This window comes from Tachysurus vachellii, chromosome 9 (genome assembly GCF_030014155.1).
Source record: "Tachysurus vachellii isolate PV-2020 chromosome 9, HZAU_Pvac_v1, whole genome shotgun sequence".
Classification (NCBI taxonomy): Eukaryota; Metazoa; Chordata; class Actinopteri; order Siluriformes; family Bagridae; genus Tachysurus; species Tachysurus vachellii.
In genome coordinates this window covers 14,592,009-14,615,883 of record NC_083468.1, presented here as the reverse complement: position 1 = coordinate 14,615,883, position 23,875 = coordinate 14,592,009, and the positions used below count along the sequence as shown (strand labels likewise).

At 38.7% G+C, this 23,875-nt stretch overlaps 2 protein-coding genes and 1 pseudogene across 7 annotated transcripts in view; 1 reads left to right on the top strand and 2 right to left on the bottom strand.

Annotated features, from left to right (window-relative positions):
* Positions 1-12,855, top strand: part of bcar1 (BCAR1 scaffold protein, Cas family member) — a 66,610-nt gene extending 53,755 nt beyond the window's left edge. For all 6 annotated transcript variants that reach the window (XM_060877841.1, XM_060877839.1, XM_060877843.1 and 3 more), the window contains 5 exons: positions 4,818-4,961; positions 7,212-7,322; positions 7,729-8,889; positions 9,745-9,834; positions 10,773-12,855. In XM_060877841.1, coding sequence (XP_060733824.1) covers positions 4,818-4,961; positions 7,212-7,322; positions 7,729-8,889; positions 9,745-9,834; positions 10,773-11,285 — 2,019 coding nt within the window. In that variant the 3' untranslated portion in view covers positions 11,286-12,855. The remainder of the gene's footprint in view (positions 1-4,817; positions 4,962-7,211; positions 7,323-7,728; positions 8,890-9,744; positions 9,835-10,772) is intronic.
* A 282-nt stretch (positions 12,856-13,137) lies between these two features.
* LOC132851841 (U1 spliceosomal RNA) lies at positions 13,138-13,287 on the bottom strand (annotated as a pseudogene).
* Positions 13,288-18,658: 5,371 nt separating this feature from the next.
* Positions 18,659-20,544, bottom strand: LOC132851629 (leukotriene B4 receptor 1-like). Its single transcript, XM_060878598.1, has one exon. It carries the CDS (start codon positions 20,441-20,443, stop codon positions 19,469-19,471), a length of 975 nt encoding a protein of 324 aa, XP_060734581.1. The 5' UTR covers positions 20,444-20,544; the 3' UTR covers positions 18,659-19,468.
* Between the last annotated feature and the right edge of the window lie 3,331 nt (positions 20,545-23,875).

The window sequence follows — 23,875 nt, the reverse complement described above, 5'->3', positions numbered from 1 at the left end:
TAGCCTCTTTAAATTTGGCTTTAACCATTCTTCTGGCTGAGTAGGGGATTGCAGCCTCACATGTCAACTACACACTAGCAGTGCCCACATTAAACCAGCCATGAAAATGGAGAAAGATTGACTTCAATCAAGCTGCCATAAAAAAAAAAGTAACTTCAGTGAAGTTGCAATAAAAACCTTGAACCCAAGAGCGAAAATCAAAGCGAGTTCGAGTGGGTACATTCAAGTCACAGCTGCTTGGATGCCCTAGAAAGGCTGCTATATGTAGGAGTGAGTATATGTGTGTAGCTGAGGAGGCAGCTGCTTTGGCAGCATGACACCCTGCCACACAACTCAGCTGAGAACTCTGTGGAATATTTGCATTTATAGCCTATTCTGCTCACACACACACACACACACACACACACACACACACACACACACACACACACACACACACACACACAAATTATAGACTGGTGAATGTATTGGCACAGTTTAATTGTGAACCTCAGATTTGTTCAGTTTTGTGTTTTGTTAAAGTTACATCTTGGTCTAACATTTAAACAAGTACAGCCTTTGATTTAGTTGCTTCTCTAAAATAACTCTGTCCAACATATACCTGTATACTAGTGCAAGATACTAGGACATATCTGAATGTAACAGTGACATAGAGTACTTGATTGGCTTTATGCTGAGGACTAGAGTCATTTCAAGGACAGATAACTTTACCAAGTACTCCAATAATTATCTGACCTAAAATACCTTGACACTACCTTGAATGCCTGATGTGTGGTCATATGCTATAATATGGCAAGCACCAAGGGTAAAGATTCCCAGCATGCATTTCTGACTTTGTACAAATCAAAAAGTAAGTCTTTCTCTTGTGGTTGAAATGGTTTAGCCTCATCCTGCCCTTTTCCCCATTCTCACAATAAACAGATGCAGACACAGAGAAGGCTGTAAAACATTTCATCTCTGTCTGAATAATGGCAATGTGAATGCCACACACACACACACACACACACACACACACACACACACACACACGGACCCCCTACCTGCACTCGGTGACCTAAAACAAAACCACTGAGATACGAGGACAGCTTGCTCCACAGATGGCCAGTGTGTGAGATGTTGGGGTTAACAGTGCTCTGTCATGCACAGCCTCTTTGATATTAACTTGTGTGTATTGGGTCAGTACATACAAATGCATGAGAAGGGAGGGAACATTTTGTTAAAATTTACTGATTGAAATCATTCTTTATACTCAAAACTCACGTAATGTGCACAGACGGTGCTTTGTGTTAAACTACTGTGGTTGCGTTTTAACTACAGAAGCTGAAGCCAGTTTAAAATAAAGATGGACACACTAATTACATCAGAGAAAATATAACCAAATCATATGATTTTCCGAATTATAATTATTATACTATTATATTGCCATTATTGTTTATTATAGTCTAATCTGATTCTACAGCTAAAGGGTCTGGTTTATTTCACAGCCTCATCATTGTTATAATTTAATTCAGTTTGAGTTTACATTTCATCAGGTAGAAATTTTATTGTTACTCCCTTTAGTACTTTTCAGAGAGCAGCAGTTTTTAAAGTGGCTTGTATACCAATGTTCAGCAGTCACTGTATCAGATGGGGTCACAGCTAGTGTCATAGGGAGTCCTTAAACTTTGCAGTGATGTTTTGGGGACTGATGATATGCAATCTGCTTCTCACTTCAGTGACGACCCTTACACACATGGTGGGGTTTTGTGATTGTGACATTTGATCAGCTGTCATAGCGGTCAGACGGTCAGTGCTGCACTATTATCGCCCCTTGTTGAGCACGGCACCGCAGAGAACCCATGTCTCTTAGTGACATCATTGTTAAGGCAACCAAGCCATGAATGTTGTGACAGCTGGTCCCCACCCTCCTCAAACATACATACTCACATCTCATTCATTTACAAGCATCCTTTTAGTTACATTGATGAGAGGTTGTGTGATAGTCAGTGGACCATATGGCACTCTGCCAAACTCATTGATAATTCACATTATTGATTGCCGTTTCTTTCGAAAAGCCCTTCAGTGGGTCTCAGTGGGCTCCTGAAGGTGCTTAGGGTGGAAGTCAAAAGTGAAAGGCATTTAAAGGGACTGGCACGTTTAGCTGTGCAAATGGTGAATAATTTGACTTTTAATCTATTTAAATGCTTAGGGGATTGTTTTCATGTATAGCTCTAGGGGTCAAATGATTATCTGCATTTCTCTGTGGTTTATTTTAATCCGTCTGACACAAGCCTTAATTGTTTCCCTCTTTTTAATTTCTTATTTGATTAATATTCCAAAAGATGTTATTTAGGATAGAAGTGCTTGATACATTATTAATGAAACCTCGGAGGGTCTCCTATTTGATACGTTTTTAAATTTTGCTAAATGGAAAAAAATAATAATAATCTTTAAATTTATAGTCCATCCAACACTAAACAATTCTGTTTTTATGTGAGGTTAGAGACATAGCAAAATACTTTTTCATCCATTGTATAAAACAATAATAGACTGTAAAATATAGACTTGGAAAATATCTTTTTAAAAATATAATATACTGAATAGAAATACTGTTGCATGTGTAATATATTAAAAGACAAAGAATGCATTGCATCATAAAAACAATAAACTATAAATAAATGTGTAAGATAACAAAATATAAAAGAGTCAAGTAATTGTTATTCCCAGTTCATATCTTTTCCACTACTTATTGTAAAATGCTATTCTATTTCCTTAATAATTCCATATTAAAAAGCTTACAGTCTATCCTGTGTCACAGCAACAGAAATGCAGAATATGGTATCTAGTGTAAGAGAATATTTGTGAATTTTATGTAATATTTCCTTACACTGTATACTATAGGAATGGAGATATTTAAATAAGATGAAAGGGTGGCGTTGATGTTAACTGGGTTAATTTATGTTATATATGTATATATTGTATATGAATCCTTAATATGATAGCTCTCTATTTTTCACTTACAAAATGACTCTATGGTTTATAATGGCTTCTAACGGAGGAAGTGAATTCTAACTAGAGTGAGCTGTTTTAACCCTGGACCACTAGGACACACATTCTGGTATTATTTTGGTACGCCGGTGTTATTTCAGAATTTGCACTACACTTGTGAGTGTGTGAGGTCACACACCTGCAGAGGCACCTCAATGTGTGTGGAAGTGTGTACAGCACCGTGGAGAATGTTTTCATTAGCTATAGCCATGACTGGAGAGCAGTGGCAGAGTAGGGAAAGAGAGGCGGAGAGAAACTGAATTGTGACGGTTTTGTCAGAAATAAGAAATAATGTGTCATTCTTTAGTCACTCGTTTTTGGCTTGTCAGAAGACATGAGTAAAATAGGGAGCTGGGAGGATGGGATGACACACTTGAGGAGTTTGAGTTGAATTAGCAGTGACATAGTGTCAGATTTGTTTAATGGCTAACAACTTACACACAGCTGGTGACATGCCATCCGCAGGGGAGCAACAGCAAATATTATTACAGGGTTACAGACTTTTATTATATACACATAAAGTTGATGTTCAGTGACTCAGTTCAGTGCTACAGGATAAGGGTCAGCACTTGCAATGTTTACTGCATTATAGAGCGCATGCATGTAAGACATAGGAAACAGATTAGTTTTAAACAGGTAAAGAATGATTTGTATTCAGATAGCTTGACTTGACCTAATGTTCTAATTACCATCTCTGTGTCAGGCTCTTCAGCCTGCCTGATTTCCATCACTAGAAAAAAAAAGGTAATAAGAATGAATGACAGGATCTTCTGAATTTTTGGCAGTGATGTGTAACGCTGAGAAAACAACAATCGTCTAAATTTCACAATTCTGTTTATGTATGGTTATCCCAAAATTTGTTTTTAGCTGGCTCAGAGAAATAAAAAAAAAAATCAGCCTAATCTGAATGGCAAAAATCTGCCCCTAAACCCCAATGCAAATACCCAGTTTTAGTGTTTACTTCACTGAAATGATTGTGTGTTTGTGTGTGTGTGTGTGTGTGTGTGTGTGTGTGTGTGTATACATGTAGTGGTGATGGGATTTTTTTCTGTGATATGGTGATATAGTGTGCCGTCTTTCTATAAAAAGAAAGGGAGTGCATAAGGCATTGAATGAATGGTGCACTGGTCTGATTGAAGTGCTGATAGGTCTCAGTGACTCCAAAACCTCAAGGGATCACTGTCATGGATGAACTAGACCTACTAAGAACTCTCTCTCACACACACACACACATACATACAATGATATAGCTAAGGATCTCTACATGCATTTAGTTTACAGTATAGAGTAGAATATGGCCACTCATGAGCATACACATTGTCATATTCTTATGAACGGGAGTGGTGTTGTGGCCCATGTGTCAGTATTGCAGTGTTGTGAGGGCAGTATTATGGTCCTGGACTGTAGTCAAAATAAGGCGATGACTGTTTTTCTTTCTCAGGCTGGGAAAGTTGACACAGTTTTGCCACCATAAGAGAGAAAGAGTAAACAGGCAGACAATAGGACAGCTCTTGTTCCCACGGTGACCCCCAAAGACCCCTGTTCAGATTACAAATGATAGGGAACAACATGGAGTAAAGGTCACTGGAGCAGACATTAGTGCCAGTAATAAAGTTTTAGAAAACAATTGCTATAATACAAATGCAGTCTGGACCCCAGCTGCCATCTGGGGTAAATTTATTTCCTTTGCCAGTTGTTGTAAAGATGAGTGTAAACCAGGCAGAGAAGTTTTGTGGCTTCTGATGACAGATATTTTTAATGTTTTATTATTTGTTCTGTCTCTGTCTCAGGTGGTGGTGCCCACACGCGTTGGCCAAGTGTATCTGTATGACACAGGGAACACAGAACAGGATGAGTATGATGTCCCCCGACACCTGCCTACCTCCCAGGACATCTATGACGTTCCACCTACCCGTGGCCAATATAACCAACAGGTAACTGAAGATTACTCAACAGTATTAACATCAAATGTATCAGATAGGATGAATTATAATCACCACTGAGTATACAGTTTTTGTTCAAATTAAAATATCCACACAACCTCTGGCATAGTGTTGGCATGTACATGCTGATGTAACACCCAAGATGCTACATAGAACAAAGACAGAGCTAAGCTAACTAAGTAGGTCCTATGCACATAAAGTGCATCTGTGCAAACGGTGCAAAACAAAAGACAAAAAAAAAACAGTGCAAACAAACAATACAACACAATGCACAAAAGACAATATACAAAAGCAGCACTGATCAGTTTACATACTGTATGTTCTATGCTCAAAACGTCATCTAAGATTCAGTAAATATGGTCTATGTGACCTAACACACAGTCAGTTTCCAGGACAGAGGGATTTTTCACACCCAAAGACAGCACAACCCATTGTACTTTCACTTTATATACAGCCATAAGCAGTGCGTCAGGTAGATGAGCTTTCATAATCCCCCGAAAAACGAAGGTCAGGCTGTGACTGTAGGACAGTTTTTGAGCTCAGTCCAGCCAATACTGCATTACTGTAGTAAAATCCTTGCTTTTATATCTAGTTTTATATCTGGTATTTTATATCTAGTTTTTCTATCTCATAAACATGATTGACATGAGTGTGTAGGTGTGCAGGTGATAGACGGCTGACTTTTTCCTCCGTTAGCTTAGACATTCCACCAGGCGTCATTTATCTATAAAGTGCCTCCATTCCCATTAATGTTTGATAAGCTTGACCTATATTAAATCCATGCTATCGCACTGTCTCTTTTGCTTTCATTCTTTTTCCCTTCTCCTCCCTCCCTCACTCTTTCTCTCTTATTTTTCCTCTCAGACTGTATTGTCAAACTCATATTGGATTGAAGTTTATTTTTGGAGGAGGTCATGCATTACTCGTAGGGGAAGCACATATTTCAGTGGCTAGAGGCATTCGAAAAAGAAGGTCGATTTTGTGTGTGTGTGTTTCTGAATTTCTTTTCAAACTGTATGAAGCAAAATGTCCTGGGAGTACAGAGTATGTCTGAGTGAAAGTCTGTGTGTACACTCTCGAGCTTGAAATGGCTGTCAGCAAGATCTGTCCCTCAGTGCATTATACTGTGTCACACACAGACACACACACACACACACACGCGCGCACACACACAAACGTGTTCGACAGGCCCATAGCAAGAAACATACACACACGCAAGAGTGGGGAGAGAAGAGAAAGATACAGAGAATGAAAGTACAGATACAGAGAAGGAAGGAGTGAGGGAGAAGAAGATAAAGAATGCATTGGAGAGTGCAGATAAGACATTGGTGTGACAGAGAAGGTGTTTGGTTTGTGATCAGACACACTATAGGGATAGAAAATGGTGAGAGAAAAACTGTGGCAGTGGTTTCTCTTATATGTGTCAGTGCTCCCTCAAAATCTCTCTGTTCTAGTAGGACATGGAGAATATTCACTTATTCTTTCCTTTGTCAACTTTTCTCCATGCGTAAGCCAACAAGGTGATATCCGTGAACTAACATGGATAGCATGTGAAATATCAGTGAAAGAACAATATTTGTGTACAAACAATACACACAGAAGTTATGATTATGGATGTGTGTAGATGGAGTTCATTAGTACATGCCATGTTTGTTTGTCTTTAGAGTCTGAGTTGTCTTGCAACTAGTCGACAGCTTTCACAGAGCTCTGATGTCACCAGTTTTTGGTTCTAGCACAAAAAAGCCTGCAGAACTGGGGTGCCAGGAAACTGTTTAAAATTAGACACAAGCACCTTGCCAGTGGAAAAGGGCTATATGGCAGGTAGCAGAAAGACAGGAAGACTGGTTTGAGGGATGGTGGGGGGATTAAGTCTAGCAAATCTGCTGAGTGTTCCCATCAGGTCCAGTCTTCTGTCACGCACCACTGATCTCTCTTGTGCATGTTGGGGTGTGTAGGTGTGATATGGGATTCTAAGTGACAGTGAAGCGCTATCGTGTTTATCATGTGTATTCTACCCTCACTCTTTTTTATCCAGCTACATCAATAATGTCTGTTCCAGCATGATATGGAAGAGAATGGTGGGAGGAAAGGAGGAGGAGGAGGACAGGGAAATAAATATCAGTGATTTTATTAAAGCTATTGGGAAAATAGGATGTCCTTAAAACTGCCAGAATATTTTCAGTGTATTTGGTGCTGTTACTCAGTAATAATCAGTGTTTCAATGACTGATTTTATTTTCAGGTATATGACACTCCTCCCATGGTAATGAAAGGACCAACCAGCAGAGATATGCAGGGAATCTATGACACCCCCCCAAGTGTGGAAAAGAACCAGCTGCTCTCCCAGCAAATGGTGAGACATTCATACATATACACACACAGAGACATGGTTCAGATAGGTAAAACTAATGTAGGACAGCTAACATCATTGAGCTCTAGAGATCTCTAAAAGGAGGCATATATGTTAGTTTAGAGATGTGTGGTGTGTTAGAACAAGGTGAAATATGATGCTCAATGCTGTAGGTTATTGCATATAATAGGAATGCTGCGGCTTATCAAATCCTGCACAACGAGTGGAAAACCTTGGCTGTGACCCAGCAGGTCATGGTTCTGGTACCCACTAGTTTTATGGGCACCATAATGCACTATAATAAGATGAAATAACTGTTTGATTTTGTGTGTAAAGTCTGATTTAGTTTGCCAGGCAGTTTATATTACACCAGATTTATTTGTAATGAGCAATATGTACTCCTTTCCAGGTGTATGACTTCCCCCCGTCTGTAAGCAAGGATGTTCCAGACGCATTCATTAAGGAGGAGACCTACGACATCCCACCTCATTTTGCCAAAATGAAGTGTCCAAGCCCAAATGCAGCCAATCCTGAACCACCAATACCCGAAGATGTTTATGATGTGCCACCCCCCCAGCTAGCTGGCAAACCACAGGCTGAGGCACAGGAGATCTATGACATCCCCAGCAGCCTGCACCGGGGTGATGTCTATGACTTCCCACGTGAGCGCCCACCAGTTGCTGAGGAATCAGGGGACTACATCTATGATGTACCACCACAGGTGGTACGTGATGCAGCAGGTGCTTCCACAGAAGAACTGACAGTGAGCTTTAAGCGCCTATCTGCTTCCAGCACAGGCAGCACACGCAGTAATTTGTCCACTTCTTCCCTGGACACAGTGCCAGTGCGGGACAGCACAGTGCCAATCCGCTTGCTTTCCCTAGACCTTGAGCAGGCCATGGAGAGGCTGTCACGCCTGCAGCAGGCTGTAGATACCTCAGCTTCGATGCTCATGTCCTTTGTCAGTGGTGATTGGAGGAGCCCTGCCCAGATGGATGCTAATTTGCCCTCCATTCGAACTGCGTCTGAATGCTTACGAGCATCAGTCAGAGAGCTACTGGAGTTCTCTCGTGGTGCTGTGGCCAATGCTGCTCAAGCCACTGACCGCACGCTGCAGGCCAAACTCAGCAAGCAGGTGCAGAAGATGGACGAGGCCTTCCAAGGTCTGGTAAAGCACAGTCAGGCACTGGATGCCCTTGGCTGGGCTCCTGCTGCTCTCCCAGCACCGACTGCCAACAGTGGTGGGGACGACCTGGACCAGCTGGTCATGTGTGCTCGCGCTGTGCCTGATGACACCAAGCAACTCGCATCCTTCCTGCATGGCAATGCGACATTGCTCTTCAGACGGACAAACAGGCAGCAGCAGCAGACCTCAGAAGTGTTGGGCCAGCTGAGCAGCAGCAGCTCTAATGTCTCAGGCTATCAGACAGGCACACCTGACCGGACCAACATCCAATCACGTCCCCTGCCCTCACCGCCGAAGTTCACAGCTGAAGAGGAGCCTCCTGAGCGGCCCTATGAAACCACAGAGGAGGGCTGGATGGAGGACTATGACTATGTACATTTACAGGTACAAGAGCCAAATCAAATTAGACCTCAGATATTTACCATCAATAGTATATAAATAAGAATCATATGGCAACACAAGTACCTTGTTACTTAATGCCTTATTGCTGCTACAGCTATACAGTGTTTTCTGTATAACTCGTTTAACCTGCATAACCACAGCAAGGTTGCTGACCTATAAATTTATTTAAAAAATGATCAGTAACACCTAAATTATTACTCAATAAAGAGTGATGTGCTACATATGGGGAAAATACGAGTGCTGTGGGGTTTTCTGGTCATACCTTCCTGAGGTTGTAATTGTACCTGGCTTCAAGTTAAGGTGTGAATTCAGGGTGCAGGTGGCTTCTCAAATGGCTGCACTGCCATCAGAGTGAGAAATGGCCTCCATGTCCTTCTTCATGTGGGCTGCACTCCTAATCCCCTATTGTAGTGCTTAACGTGTCATCATCAATCACTCCTGACCATGTTCTAGCCTGTTTTCTCAACATAGCCCATCTTCTCTTATTCCAGCTGCATGGACTTTACTGTTTTTATTCTTATTTTTTTTATATTTTTTTGCAGACACTATTTCTAGACATTTCTCAACCAAACAGCTATTTCTTGATAATTGTCAACTAATATGGTGGCAAACAAAGGGATTGCAGATATTGCAGATGAAAGTGACTTTTCTGCTTAACCCACACCACCTCCTTGTGGCTATATAAGAAATGACATATACACCAGAATCAGTGCAACGAATCTGTTTAAATGGGCATCTCAGGGCAGAATAAAAAAAATCCATTTACTATACAAGATGTATTTTAGCAGGTTTATGTCTATGATGAAATGCAACCATAATGGATTTGTTGTCATTTAGGGTAAGGAGGAGTTTGAGAAGAACCAGCGACAGCTGCTGGAGAAAGGCAGCATCAACAGACACAATAAGACCCAGCTGGAGCAGCAGCAGGTCAGTCACTAACTAAATGACTTTTTGATAGTATAGCAGCCTGTAGAATGTCACCGAACGGATTTGTATTTTAAATTATGCATTTTAAAGTTGAACTTATTTAAGCTCCATTAACTAGCAAGTGATTCTATAATGCTGAGGAAGCAGATAAACCATAAAGCCTTTGCAAAGTGCATGTGAACATAATGACCTGAAGTGAAAGGTGATATATGAGAGTGTCCTCAGAGTGCTGATCTAAATGCATCAATACACCATGCCATATAATCAGAGTTATAGAGCATATAATGAAAAAGGTGCATTGCAAGTAACACCGTGCTGATGGAATTAGTACTGATTCACTGGGTTCTGGTTTCAAGGCTGGATATAAATGCTGGCTCGGTAACATATCACATGTTAAATATGATGTATAGTCATTTGGTGGTAAACACTAATTAAGGGGAAATGTACAGTACATTAGTTCCATTTATGGTCAAACAGCCATGCATATGCACTGAAATATACAGATGTTCTGTTAAATATATTTCCCCATCATTATTATTTATAATTATTATTATTATTTATTGCTGATCGTTCACACAAAGTTCTTCTACAGTAAAAACAGTATGGAATTAAAAAAATATTAAAAATATTTTAAAAATATTTTTTTAATTAAAAAAATGAAAAATATTTTATTTGTGATATTGGACTTGATTTAATGTTGACCTGCATAAATAATTTCTACATGGCTGACTGAAAATGGAGTTAACGTACTGTAAATTTTCCCTTCATTATTGTTTGCCACTTATGCGGGCATTGTTATATGGCACCAATATGCATGTGAGCACGTTGCCATCCTGTCTGATGTTTTGTATAACAGAGTTTTGATAGTGGTATTATATTGTAAAGAGGAATGATTGTGGAAATAATCCTTTTTCTCTCCTTTGCATCCATCCTTGTAGCTCAAGCAGTTTGAGAGGCTGGAGCAGGAAGTCAGCCGGCCAATCAACAATGACATTTCAGGCTGGACCCCGCCCCCACACTACCCACCACCGTCACGCAGCAAGCTGTGTGCAGGTGACCGGCAGCTGCTGCTGTTCTACTCCGAGCAGTGTGAGGCCAACATCACTACGCTGACCAATGCCATTGATGCTTTCTACTCATCCATCAATAACAATCAGCCACCCAAGATCTTTGTCGCCCACAGCAAGTTCGTCATCCTCAGTGCCCATAAGCTGGTGTTCATCGGAGATACAGTCTCACGTCAGGCCAAGTCCCCCGAGGTGCGGAGTAGGGTGGCACAGCACAGCAATGCACTCTGTGAAAAGCTGAAAGACATTGTAGTTAGCACCAAGACTGCTGCCCTACAGTACCCATCTCCAGGGGCAGCACGGGACATGACCGAGAGGGTTCGTGAGCTTTCTGGCTGTACCCAGCAATTCCGCATGGCCCTCAATCACCTGCTTTCCATGTGAAAACAAACATGGGAGTGTACAGAAACACTGAGACCACACATGCATGGAGTCCCACTACGACTTGTTCCATGTCCATGCTTCGTGCTTCGTATTCCCCCAAAAAAAGACTATAAACACTGTCAGCGAAAAGTGCTATGAGTTGTAAATTAATTTATGTAAATATAAGTTTCTGTAAGAAGATGGGGCAGTAAAGGGGCAACAAGAAAGGATGAACTGTATCTTTTTTTCTGAACGACAGTGGAGAAAAAACCTGATAGTAGTTTTTAGTTATTATTCACTATTATTGTTATAATGTAATTATTGTCCTGATTATAATAATTGTTATCTTTCTTATTATTATTGATGAGATATTAAGGGTGTCTAGAATTTTAAATGTGTATGTAGAAGTACTTAATGGCATTTTTCATCAGTGATGAGGATTTTTAATAAATGTGTATGTTAGCATGAGGGAAGTGATGGCAGCAGATGTGCAGCGCTTTGTCTTTTTTAATCAACAGTGCTGATTCAGGGTGGGAGCAAAGGATTATGGTGAGCTGACTAGCAGACTGTACACACAGACTGCGGACTGCCTAAATGAGTGAACGGTCATTCAATTCACTTTATCTGCTAAAATATTATAATGGAACAGACTCAGATATATACACAAGCAAGGGTAGAATTGGAAATCAGTGCTTACAACTCATGTGGGAAAAGAGTAGATCTTTTTATCTGTTAAGTAGTTTTATTCTCAACATACTTGTTATTCTTTTCAGTATGCTTGCTCTCCTTTCTCCCACTCTGGTCATAGTCTGTATTTTGAACAGGTTTTTGTGACTTGCTGTGCACTGTTCCAGATTTTTTACAATGTTCTAGATAAGGCTTCGTATCTAGCAGCATGCCAAAGGCGTTCTCCATTGCAGTTCTACACCCTGCTGGACAGGGTCATATTAGCCAAGGGGTTCTGTTTAATAACTGAAAAAGATTTTTCCCTTTTGGCACATTCCTGACCTTTAATGTCTATAATTCATGATGGCAGGTCTGTTCCTATGAGTAGGCTCTTTTTCTTTTAATAGCTGCATACATATTTTTAGCCACCTTATAGATAAACACACCTAGTATATTAAAATAGTACATTTTAATGAGCCCCTAAAGATGAGCTAAGAGTAAGGCTTTTTCACTATACTGTAATGTGGCAACAGCTATGTTGTATTTTCAATCACATTTTGCAAGATGTTTGTCACTGGAGGGCAATTTTGAGAAGAATCCCACCTGCCTCAAATATTTTCTTGGCTTTTTAACACCCTATTGGTTATATTTTGAATATCAGAATATGCGAGCAGAATTAAGTTGGTGAACGTGTTTTACCTTTAAGTACTACATGTTGTGCATATAGTCAGAATCCTTATCCAGTCTGAAAAAATGGAGCACAGTGAAAATAAATATTGACTTGGTATTTGTTGTAATGTTATTTCATTCCCGAATCTGTGTTTAAGGATTTGGAATATCTTTGCGATGTTATAAACATACTGTAAATTGCATAACTGGAAAATATATGTTTAATATATTTTCATTAAAAAAATTGATCAAGCCAGTCTTATGTCTGTCAAATTCAACTTGTACATGAAAAATGGAAATATTGTTACATCAACAAAATAGTCATAGATTCAAAGTTACTAGATATAAAGTGTAACCATGCTGCTTACTTTAGAATACATTACAGCACAGTGAAATTCTTTCTTCACATATTCCAACTTTGGTGGTTGGTGTCAGAGCATAGGGTCAGCCATGATACAGTGCCCCAAGAGCAGGGAGGGTAAAGGGCCTTGCTCAAGACCCCAACAATGGCAGCTCGGAAGTGCTGGTGCTTGACCCACGATCATCCAATCAACAACTCAGACCACTATCAGAAATTATGCAGTCGATATTTATTTGCAAAGGTCAGCACAACCCGAATACAATGGCTGAGCCTCGCTTTTGGCAACCCACCTCCTTGATCATTGTATTACCCCAGCCAGGTAAGTTTTGTTTATTATACAAATCCAAGAGTCTGGATTGCCCACAAACCTCTTAAAAGGAATATCTGTAGCTAGAGGGCGTTGCATTGAACAGCCTACTTGTTAAGATGGTCTCTTTGAATATTGTATCTACAGTTAAGTTCACTATGCTTTATGAACTACTACCTATCATACAGTTTAGAGCTCAGCTTAACTCCTAGTAGTCATATTAAAGATTAACACAGTTAATAAAGAGCAAGATGCTTAGGCAGTTCTTCACTCTTGCTGCTACTGGCAGTAGATTAAACCGCGACTCTTACTGCTGAGGTTGTTAGGCTTTCTGCATCTCGGTTGAACAATTCAGGGTAAAACTAATTTATTTTTCAATATAAAACAAATCAAATTTAATGATTCTTTCATTTTTAATATAAAACACAATGTAATTAGAAAACGATGGAAACGTCATGTAGTCAGGCCATAGAAGGTGAGCATCAAAAATATCATAAAAGGACATAACAAAGTTTGACAATAACAATGTTTATTAATTATTATATTAGTTCCCACACATCAATGCACAAGACCGCTGTGACTGACTTACATTTACATTTACATTTACAGCATTTGGCAGACGCCCTTATCCAGAGCAACGTACATAAGATTTACATGTATAGTTCATTTTTTTAAATAATATATTGTAAAACAATTGGTTAAGTTAAAATCTTCTTTTACAGTTTTATGGTGCAGATGGTTTAAACAATTTTTTAAGTCATTTTCAGTATTAAAAAAAGAATAGGATCCATTTGTTATCTTAATTCTTAACAAAATAGTAAAAAGCTATCTAAGCGCTAAACACTATCTATCTATCTATCTATCTATCTATCTATCTATCTATCTATCTATATATATATATATATATATATATATATATATATATATATATATATATATATATATATATATATATCTCTGTCTGTATGTCTGTCTGTCTGTCTGTCTGTCTGTCAGTCTGGTACTGCACAACATCTATTATTGTTACTGCTCCTTGCAGTAATGCAGCTTCTTCAGCTAGAGTTATTCCAGAAAACATTTCATATTTCATATTTTACTACCCTCCACAACTTTTCTCTTTGTACAGAAATCATACAAAGATGTTTAACCATTCTGAAATTTTATTACACAAAATTCATATCCAAATACTTTTGTTAGCTTCCAAGCATCACGTAACATTTAGTCAGTACTATAGTCAAAAGTCCTTAAAGTTATTTCTTACATGAAAACATGAAATGAAACTTTATTACTTACTAAATATAATAACCAAATGGCAGGTGGGACAGAATACTGTAAAAAGGACCACACAAATCTGTTTGGGTTATTTTGAGGAATAGTGAAGTTTCTATTTCTACAAAGCCAATGTTCTAAAACAAGCTAAACACTTCTATCCACTTTCAGACTGAATGAAAATCAATCTGTTTTAAGGAAGTAAACATTTCTAAAGAAATGAAAATGACTTCACAAAGCAAAAAATACAGAATAACACAACAGTGAAATATGTTGAAGTAAATGATAAGAAAACCTACATATAAATATAAATATATAAACACTGTTATATGAATGCAAACCTAAACTTTAACACAAAATTGAGTCTCCTTCTAAAAGTAACACAATCCACTACATATATCAGACAAAAATAAAAGTAACCAGGTTTCAAAGTGCTTCACAAAGCAATAATATACAACAGTTTAATAAGAATAAAGAAATTCTACACTGATAATAATTTTACATTTGGTGAAAATCCAGTCTTAGTATCATGACAGACAACAGGATGACAGATTTAAAGATAAAAATTAGGTAACTGTAAAGTCTCTGGATTAAATCCTAACAAGACGTGACAGCACTTATTGGTTACATGAACAGCATAATATCTTCCAACAGTTATTCAAGTTAATTGTGAAAAACATTTGCATGTACTCAATTTGTTACAGTAATTTCTGTGTTGTTTTTCTTTTCTTTGTGGAGCCTCTTTTTCTTGAAGATCCCTGATGCAAATGCATACAGAAAGGGGTTCACACAACAGTTAAGTATAGAGACAGTTTTGCTCAAATCTCCTGTTGCTCTACGAATCAGTTTCCATTAGTTGTAGATAGCTGAAAAGCTACCACTTACCTTCATTACCTTCATTACCTTAATTTACCTTACCTACATTTAACACATCTATATATCCCCTTTTTGGCCTTTCTCTTGACCCCTTACCTGGAAGCTCCATCTCTAACATCCCTCTACCAATATAACTGCTCTGCCTCCTCTGTACATATCCAAACCATCTCAATCTAACCTCTCTGACCTTGTCTCCAAAACAGCCAACCTGAGCTGTCTCTCAGATTTGCTCATTTCTAATCCTGTCCATCCTCGTCACTCCTAAAGAGAACCTCAACATCCTCATCTCTGCCTCTTTTCCTCACAGTCTCCTACCCATACAGCAGAGCTGCTCTCACTACTTGTACCCCTTTCCTTTAATTCTTGCTGACACTCTTCTGTCACACATCACTCCTGACACTCTTCTCCACCCACTCCAACCCGCCTGCACTCGCCTCTTCACCTCTTTTCCACACTCCCATCACACAGGATGTTTGACCACAAATACTTAAACTCCTGCACCTTCTTGACCTCAGCCCCCTGTAACCTCACTGTCCTACTTCCTTCCCTCTCGTTCATACACATGTATTCTCTCTTACTATGATAGACTTTGATTCCTCTTCTTTCCAAAGCAGACCTCCCTACTCTCACTACAGATCACAATGTCATCCACTAACATCATGGTCCATGGAGATTCCTGTCTGACTTCATCTGTCAATCTGTCCATCACCATCGCAAACAAGAAGGGACTCAAAGCCAATCCCTGATGTAGCCGCCCCTCCACCTTGAACTCCTCTGATTGATCTACAGCACATCTCATTGCTGTCATACTCCTCTCATACATATACTGAACTACTCTGATGTACTTCTCTCTCACTCCTGACATTCTCATACAGTAAATAGTTCCTCTCTCAGCACCTTGTCATACGCTTTCTCTAAATCCACAAAGAAGCTGTGAGGCCCCTTCTGACCACCACTGTACTTCTCCATTAAAATTCTCAGAGCAAAATATTGCATCAGTCGTACTCTTTCTGGGCATGAAGCCATACTGCTGCTCACAAATATCCACATCATTTCTTAGCCTAGATTCCACTACTCTTACCCATAGCTTAAAGTTTATACCTCTGCCTTTGCTACAACTCTGCAACTCACACTTGTTCTTAAAGATCGGCACTAGAACACTTCTCCTCCATTCCTCAGGTATCTTCTCACTTCTCAAAATCCTGTTGAACAATCTAGATAGAAACTCCACTGCTGTCTCTTCTAGACACTTCCACACCTCCACAGGTATGTCATCAGCCTCAGAGGCTTCCTCTCCTCATCCTTTCTAATCTTTGCTATTTCCTGCTCTACAATATTCACCTCTTCCTCCTGTCTTTCCTTCTCATTTTCCTGATTCACCAGCTGCTCAAAATATTCCTTCCACCTTCTCTGCATGCTCTCCTCACCTGTTTGTACCTTTCCATCTCTATTTGTAATCATCCTTATCCAGGTGTAAATCCTTCCCAGCTCTTTCTCTCTGTCTCACTAATATGTACAAGTCCTTCTTGCATTCCCTCATGTCTAACCTGGCATGTAACTCATCGTTTGGCCTTTGCCACTTTCCTCTTCACTCTGTGCTCGATTCCTTGTAATCCTTTTCTATTTTCTTCTGTCCTTTTTACTTACGTTCTACTTCTTTTTAGCTAGCCTCTTCCTCTGAATGCTGTCCTGTACTTCTTCGTTCTGCCACCATGTTTCCTTATCTTCTTTTCTCCTTCCAAATGACACACCCAGCACCCTCCTACAGGTCTCCCTGATCAACTCCACTATAGTTTCCTAGTCATTTAGAAGCTCATCTTGACCACCCAAAGACTATCTCCACTTCTGTCTAAACTCCTCAAAACATTCTTTCTTTTTTAACTTCCACCACTTGGTCTTCTTTTCTATCTTTTCTCCCCCTCTTCTTCCTGAAAATAACAGACATCTTACACATTATCCAATGCTGTCTGTCTACACTCTCTTCTACCACCACCTTGCAATCTCTAATCTCTTTCAGATTGTCTCGTCTACAGAGAATGTATTCTACCTGCTTACTCCTACCTCCACTTTTATATGGAACACTATGTTCCTCACTTTTCTGGAAATAAGTGTTAACTACAGCCATTTCCATTCGCATAGCAAAGTCCACCACCATCTGTCCTTCTAAGTACCTTTCCTTAACACCAAACCTGCCTATCACCTCCTCATCACCTCTGTTTCCCTTGCCATCATGCTTGTTGAAGTCTGCTCCAATCACTACTCTCTGGTAATACTCTCTATCACCTCATCTAACTCACCCCAGAATCTCTCCATTTCTTATAACTCACAGCCTAGTTGTGGAACATCACCCCTTCAGTTTCTAACTTCAAACTGATTACCCTGTCTGACACTCTTTACACCTCTAAAACAATCCTTACAAACTCCTTCAGGATCACTCCTACCCTATTTCTCTTCATATCCACACCATAATAAAACAACTTGTATACCCGTCCAATACTATGTACCTTGCTTCCCTTCCACCTGGTCTCCTGCACACACCTACCTTCCTTCTCCCCATCATGTCCACCAGCTCTCTACCTTTCCCTGTCATTGTACCAACATTAAGAGTCCCTATTCTCAGACCTATACTCCTGCCTTTCCTCATCTCTCTTACCTACGAACCCTTCACCCTGCTATTTCAAATAAGAATATCTGTAGCTAGAGGGCGTTGCATTGTACAGCCTACTTGAAAAGATGGTCTCTTTGAATATTGTATCTACAGTTAAGTTCACTATGCTTTATGAAATACTACCCCAGCATACAGTTTAGAGCTCGGCTTAACTCCTAGTAGTCATTTTAAAGACTACACACAGTTATTAAAGAGCAAGATGCTTAGGCAGTTCTTCACTCTTGCTGCTACTGGCAGTAGACACTTTTGTACGTTGCTCTGGATAAGGGTGTAAATGTAGTTTAAACCACAACTCTTACTACTGAGGTTGTTAGGATTAGCTGACTGCAAGTTAGTGTGCTAGTCATCTTTCCAGACAGGCAGCTTTTTTTCTAATTTCATGTATATGATGTTGAGATGCATTCTGGATAAACAATTCTTGAAAAGGAGTAAAAAAAGAAAATATTTAAAAATAATTCTTTCATTTTTAATATAAAAGACAATATAAATATAAATATTTTATTTTAATATAAAAGACTACATGTAGTCAGGTCATAGAAGGTGAGCATCAAAAATATCATAAAAGGACATAACGAAGATTGACAATAACAATGTTTATTAATTATTATATTAGTTCTCACACATCAACACTGCTGTTACTGATTTACATGTATCATTCCTTTTTTAATACTATATTGTAAAATAATTGGTTAAGTTAATCTTCACAAAAGAGTTTTATGGTGCAGATGGGTTAAACCATTTGTTGAGCTATATTCAGTATTAAAAAAAAATAGGATCCATTTGTTGTCTATTCTAAAATCCTAACCACAATTAAAAAAGACTTCATTTCATCAATTCCTAAATAGAATAACCAAATGGCAGGTGGGACAGAATAATGTAAAAAGAACCACACAAATCTGTTCTTGGTATTTCAGGAATAGTGAAGTTTCTATTTCTACAAAGCCAATGTTCTAAAACAAGCTAAACACTTCTATCCACTTTCAGACTGAATGAAAACATATAAAACATACATATAAATATGTAAATGATAAGAAAACCTAAACTTTAAAACAAAATTGAGTCTCCTTCTAAAAGTAACACAATCCACTACATATATCAGACAAAAATAAAAGTAACCAGGTTTCAAAGTGCTTCACAAAGCAATAATATACAACAGTTTAATAAGAATAAAGAAATTCTACACTGATAATAATTTTACATTTGGTGAAAATCCAGTCTTAGTATCATGACAGACAACAGGATGACAGATTTAAAGATAAAAAAATTAGGTAACTGTAAAGTCTCTGGATTAAATCCTAACAAGACGTGACAGCACTTATTGGTTACATGAACAGCACAATATATTCCATCAGTTATTCAAGTTAATTGTGAAAAACATTTGCATGTACTCAATTTGTTACAGTTATTTCTGTGTTGTTTTTCTTTTCTTCGTGGAGCCTCTTTTTCTTGAAGATCCCTGATGCAAATGCATACAGAAAGGGGTTCACACAACAGTTAAGTATAGAGACAGTTTTGCTCAAATCTCCTGTTGCTCTACGAATCAGTTTCAGTTGATTGTAGACAGCTGGAGACGACGTCTTGGTCACAGTAGTAGCAATGTCAACCAGGTTGATGATATGTACAGGTGTCCAGAAAAGAAAGAAGGCTGCGACAATACTAATCACAAGCCTTCTCATTCTCTTCTTACGTTCTTTAGCATGTTTACCTCCTTGTAGCTGTGTCTTGCAGATCCAGCAGTAAGATGCAGCTATAATGGTGAAAGGGAGGACATATCCAAACAGGACCTCGAGTACCAGAACTGTAATCTTTCCCGAGGGTGATGTTATGGTCCTCTGGCACCTTAAGGATCCCCTCTTGAACTCAACACTTTGAGTTATAAGTATAGGCAAGGCAAAAACTGTGGCTAATATCCAGAGCCCAATTAACAGTAAGTTTCTACGAGCCTTCTTCAGTCTTTCCAGTGCGCCGAGATCAGGAATTTTTGACATAATTGTGTGGTAGTGATGAGCAGCCATCATAGTCACAGTCAACACACTACCATACATAGCACAGTAGATTAAATAGGTCAGAATTTTACATGACCAAAGGCCAAATGTCCATCCATTCAGCAGACCAGAAACTCCAAATGGAGCTAAACTAAGAACCAAAGAATCACATATAGCCAGGTTTAGCATTAGCTTCACAGTGAAACTCATGCGTTTGTTCCATTTGAGAGCAATGTTGATGATAACTGCAATGTTGGTGGGCAATCCGACCATGCAGCACAAACTTAGAAATACCGCAGCGCCTACCTGCTTGCTGCCCACAGTACTGTTGTTGACAAAATCAGATGTCTTATTGATGGTAAAATTGAGATGCTCCATGGTCAAGCAAATACACAGCCAAGATTAAAAATCTGTTGTTTCACAATGAAGTTTACAAAGCACAGTTGCTCCCCTTGTACAGCTACACTGCTGGTGTAAAACTGATTTAAACCATCACTTCCTTATACATGTTAGAAAAGTAGGTTAGACCAGGAAGCAGGATGAACTAGAACACACCTCTCTCTTAAAATAAATGTGATCTAACTCACTTACAGTATGATACATGTTCAATTTTAAGCTCAAAAACATGAACAATACATGTTATTATTTATTAGTCCAATTATTAAAAACAAACTTGGAGACTACTATATACTTCTAACACACCACTATCTATCTATCTATCTATCTATCTATCTATCTATCTATCTATCTATCTATCTATCTATCTATCTATCTATCTATCTGTCTATCTATCTATCTATCTATCTATCTATCTATTACTGCACAACTATTCTAATCTATTATTGTTATATATCTCTTATTTCAGATTTGCTCAGTGGTTATAATGAATTACCAAATGCTGGTGAAAAGTTTATAATTGAATTAAAAATGAATTGTCCTCTAATTATTTAAATGTCACTATCATACATAATTGGTGTTCTGGACATAGAGATTTTATTCTACTTAAATGTTAAACCTGCCCTCAGTTAACTCTTATTCTCATAATTTTCTGTGGCAAACCTTAGGGGAACTCCAACTATGGGAGTGTTCAATCCCTCTGGTGTGTTGCACAAAAAAATAAGAAGTCTGACTTGTTTATAATCATAGAAAAACCGAAACTACCATAAAACAACCTTTACCCAGGATAACATGGAGACTGAAGTCTTGGCAAAAATCTTCGCTTGTGTGTGCTAAAAGAAAAATAAATAATTTTATGAACACAACAGTAAAATAAAGAACAGTGTACAGTGAATATAGACCAGGCTTAGACCAGGCTTATTCTAAGTAAAATAAGAAAAACAAAAGAACAAAACCACTGAATGTATGAATAGTTACAATTACATAGTGTCTAATTATAAAGCAATCACAGTAAATGCTCACTTGGAATAAAAAAACATTTGAGACTAATCTAAAAAAAATCTTTTGTACAAAATGACCAATACGTTTAATGTTGTTAACTTAAAAAATAAGGTAAACCGGTCTGTGTTTGTGTCTGATTGCTTTGACTATAGGCATTGGAGTGTAAACTCTTTAGATCTCTATTGGCATCATCAAAATGTAACTGAGATTTGTTTCTGTAGGACTCAGAGAATACTATTGTATCTATACTATTCATCACACTTGGTAAAACTCTATATTTTAGAAAAAACAAATGAATAAATATCAAATGATTGCTGCAATATTACACTGTTCATACTGTGTTGTTGGACAATGCAGTCTGTGTGAAGCTTATCTGAACTGCATTAAAGCTCAGTGTTTATGAGCTCCTATGGCTTCATGTACACTCTGTTTTAATGGGAGAAAAGATTAACACAATTTCCTTGCACAACAGGCTTTTAATGCATCATGTTGAATTTCACATCGAGTTTGATGATTACGGAGACCTCCAGTGGAATAAACCTCACATCCAACTGTCAATAAATTAAACAATGATAAACGACAGACATCTCAAACTTAAACTTATATGCACCAGTCAAACACACAGACTGAGACTCAGTCCAAAATGCAGTAGTCAATCAGCAAACTATACTATTGTATCTCTATAATTGGTAAATACTATAAATAAATGAAACATATAACATTATGTTTAATAATTTACATCTTTTTAATTTAGAGGTTTCGATATCTAGCTATCACTGCCTTCTTCATTATAATTTAGCTAGCTGGGTAATTTTGGAGACCTGATTTCAGAATCCGAGTATTAAACAGCTGGCCAAACCAACATATGAAAATAGAACATACTGTACACCTGACACCAAGGTGGTGGATTGAACTTCCCCTAGGGGTTATTGGCTATTTGCCAACGACAGTTGAAGACCTAATTATTCATTAATCACTTCAACTAGCACTTTCTTCCATATTTGTTGTATGTGTTTATTTAAAAAAAAGCTTTGAACAGTGATTTAGGCTCATCTTATCTTAAGTCTGTAACCTAGTGAATCAGAGTTAATGTATTCAATGACAGAGACTTAAAAGCACTTTTGTAAGGGCGTCTGTCAAATGCTGTAAATGTACATGTGCATACACAGGTTTGACTTTAATAACCCTTTTTTAAAAACCACCAGACTCTCCTGATTCAATGTGATACATTTCCTGTCTGAAACAGTAAGGACATGAGTTCAGCAGTGTTTTCGTCATATAGAGGATATTTCACTTGTGCTGTTTTCAGCAATTTCCTCGGTTTTAGTGAAGTAACATAACTTTCCTTTGTGACTGTACTGACTATTTGCTACCACTGATTATGTTTCTCTGCATTCTTGACACAAATGTTATTTTTTGGTCACTTATGAATGCTGTTCATAGACTTCAGCACAATCATCCTTCAGCGTTTAATTATAAAGCTAAGCCTGCTGGGCCTGAACATGTCCCTCTGAGAAACTGAGCCTGCTGGGCCTGAACACCTCCCTCTGGAACTGGATCCTGGACATCCTGACTGCGAAAACAGTCAGTCCGGATTGGTAACAGCATCTTCAGCATCACCACACTAAGCACTGAGGCCCCTCATGGCTCTGTGCTCAGCCCACTGCTGATTAACAACTGTGTAGCAATGCAGAGCTCAAACCCATCATTAAGTTCATTGAAGACACGACTGCGGTGGGTCTCATCATCAGGAACGATTAGTCAGCACCAGGTGCAGAGCCAACAACCTGTCTCTGAATGTTGAAAGTGATGGTAGTTGACTTGGCAAAGAAAGCCAAGAGCACCAAACACCTTGGTGTTCACCTGGCGGAGAACCTCACCTGGTCTTTCAACACCAGCTCCATCACCAAGAAAGCTCTGCAGTGTCTCTTTTTACAAACTCTAAGGAAAGCCCATCTCCCCCCACATCCTGACCATGATCTACAGAAGGACCATCAAGATGAAACTGAGCGCAGTCTCTGTCACGCAAGCGCTTTTGATTCCGGGAGATTATAACTAATTTGCGGGCATCGGGGAGCCACTATCAATATGCGGAAGACTCCCGGAACTTCCGGGACACTTGGGATGTCTGCTAATATAAACACTGTTTATATGTTGTTTTTTTTGCAAAATCACTTTAATGAGGCTACCAACTGCTGTTATTTTATATTGTTTTCTGTAGCACCATGGTACTGGACGAACGTTGTACTGCGTCAGCTATATATAATCGAAATAACCATAAAAGATGCTTGACTAAAATCAATATACATTACAGCACAGAGAAATTATTTCTTCTCATATCCCAGCTTTGGTAGTTGTGGTCAGAGTGCATAGTTTCTAAATATGAAATAGATAGTTTATGGTACCATGTCC